Source organism: Mandrillus leucophaeus, unplaced genomic scaffold (assembly GCF_000951045.1).
Source record: "Mandrillus leucophaeus isolate KB7577 unplaced genomic scaffold, Mleu.le_1.0 Scaffold1553, whole genome shotgun sequence".
NCBI lineage: Eukaryota > Metazoa > Chordata > Mammalia > Primates > Cercopithecidae > Mandrillus > Mandrillus leucophaeus.
The window spans coordinates 58,663-60,941 of NW_012101536.1; the positions used below are offsets into that span (position 1 = coordinate 58,663).

Consider the following 2,279-nt stretch of genomic DNA (forward strand, 5'->3'; position numbering starts at 1 on the left):
TGTTTGTGTCTCATCCAAATTCATGTCAAAGCCTAAATACTAATGTGGTGGTGTTGGGAGGTGGGGCCTTTGGTAGGTGATTAAGTTATGAGTATGGAGCCCTCATGATTGGGATTACTGCCCTTACAAAAGAGACCCCAGAGAGCTGCTTTGCTCCTTCCACCTTGTGGAGACACAGCTAGAGGCTGTCGTCTATGAGCCAGGAAGCAGGCTCTCACTAGACTGAATCTGTCAGTGCCTTGATCTTGGACTTCTCAACCTCCAGAACTGTGAGAAATAAATTCTTATTGTTTATAAGTCACCCAGTTTATGGTATTTTGTTATAGAAGCCCAAACCGACTAAGACAATGGCATTCATGAAAAATGTATCTAAAAAGATAAAGCATTCAATAAAATTAAAAGGTATGCATTTGCCATAAAGTTGAATATTTATTAGTAGATAAGCCCAGGCAACAAATTCCCTGACCCAGTTGGGGGTAGCTGTGAAGGAACTTTCTGATATGGTTCTCATCTTTTAAGGATCCCAGAATGGGGGTGGTTGCCCACATTTTGTCTTCCATAGGGACAAGATATATCATACTAGCAGTCCTGCAAGTGTCTGTAGAGGATGCTAGCTTTAACCGTGAGATCCTCAGAAGCCATTTGGGGAGAGGACATTCTTCATGAAGCAATTGGGGCTATTTCTATCTAGACCTGAATTGTCAATACATCATATATATCCAAGAATGATGTGGAATGATATTCAGTGGGACCACAGGGAGAATTACAGTTTGCAACTAGACAAAGTGGGCTAGAGTCTCCTAAACTACTGATGTTAAGGCATACTGATGATAGTCATCTAAATCTTGTAAGAGATGAATGTTTAAGATCTTTTTGGATGGGCAGGGTGGCTCACGCTTGTAATCCCAGCATTTCGAGGCCGAGGCGGGTAGATCACTTGAGGTCAGGAGTTCAAGACCATCCTGGCCAACATAGCAAAACCCCATCTCTACTAAAAATAGAAAAATTAGCTAAGTGTCATGGCACGTGCCTGTAGTTCCAGCTACTCAGGAGGCTGAGGCAGGAGAATCACTTGAACCTGGCAGGCGGAGGTTGCAGCGAGCCGAAATCGCACCACTGCATTCCAGCCTGGGCGACAGAGGGAGACTCCACCTACAAAAACAAAAAATAAAAAAAAAAAAATAAAAAAATTTCATAAATGTGCAAAGGTTAACTTTACAGAATCACTTGACACTGAATCCTCTTTAACCACAAACGTAGCTCCACCTTATAGGTTATAAAACAAATGCCCCTTGGGTAGATTCTAGCACCTGAGGTAAAATTTATTTACCTCTGAATCTTTTATTTTTTTAAATTAATTTTTTTTTTTTTGAGATGAAGTCTGGCTCTGTCGCCCAGGCTGGAGTGCAGTGGCACGATCTTGGCTCACTGCAACCTCCACCTCTGGTTTCAAGTGATTCTCTTGCCTCCGCCTGCCGAGTAGCTTGGACTACAGGCATGCGCCAGCACGCCAAGGTAATTTTTGTATTTTTAGTAGACACAGGGTTTTGTCATGTAGGCCAGGCTGGTCTCAAACTCCTGCCCTCAGGTGATCCACCTGCCTCAGTCTCCCAAAGTGCTGGGATTACAGGCATGAGCCACCATGCCCAGCCTTAATCTTTGCTTTGGTATCTGCTATAAGAATGACTTCTGCCACAAAAGGTCACACACTTTTCTCCCACTTAAAAAGAAAAACTGTTATCAAAAATAGAGAATTATTTTTACTTAAACTTTGAAAATATAATCCTGGACATCCTAAGATTAAAGAATGTGATGATGAAAGCAGGTAGTAATAATATATTCAATGACTCATAATTAGGTTAACACTCAACTTGGAAAGAAGAGCAGAAAGTACTTTCACTAGAGAAATCGTAATGCGAGGTTGCCATCATTTAGGCAGCATATGGGTACTTTACAAACATAAAATTAGAATGTTACAAAAATCCTTTGAATACCCTAATTTTACAAACTTAAAGTCGTTAATTAAAAACAACAACACAATTGCAAGTTGACAAATAAGACAGAATCCCTTGCAAAAAATAATCATTAAAAATTAGTAGTTACAGAATATATTTTTACACTGACTTATGAAAATGAAATTTTGTGTTAAAATCATAAAGTAAAAGGCATAAAATAGAAGCTATTAATTATGTTGTAATGTACTGGATTTGGGCTGCTATTTTAATGATATTTATTCTGCATAATATTCTCTTTCTTTCTTTTCTTTCTTTCTTTCTTTC

General features: G+C 39.3%; 1 protein-coding gene across 1 annotated transcript in view; it reads right to left on the bottom strand.

Moving 5' to 3' along the window:
* Positions 1-556: 556 nt before the first annotated feature.
* DYNLT3 (dynein, light chain, Tctex-type 3) overlaps positions 557-2,279 on the bottom strand; it is an 11,207-nt gene continuing 9,484 nt past the window's right edge. Inside the window, exon 6 of the mRNA XM_011975411.1 lies at positions 557-1,152. Within this exon, the coding sequence (XP_011830801.1) occupies positions 1,043-1,152 (110 nt within the window). The 3' untranslated portion in view covers positions 557-1,042. The remainder of the gene's footprint in view (positions 1,153-2,279) is intronic.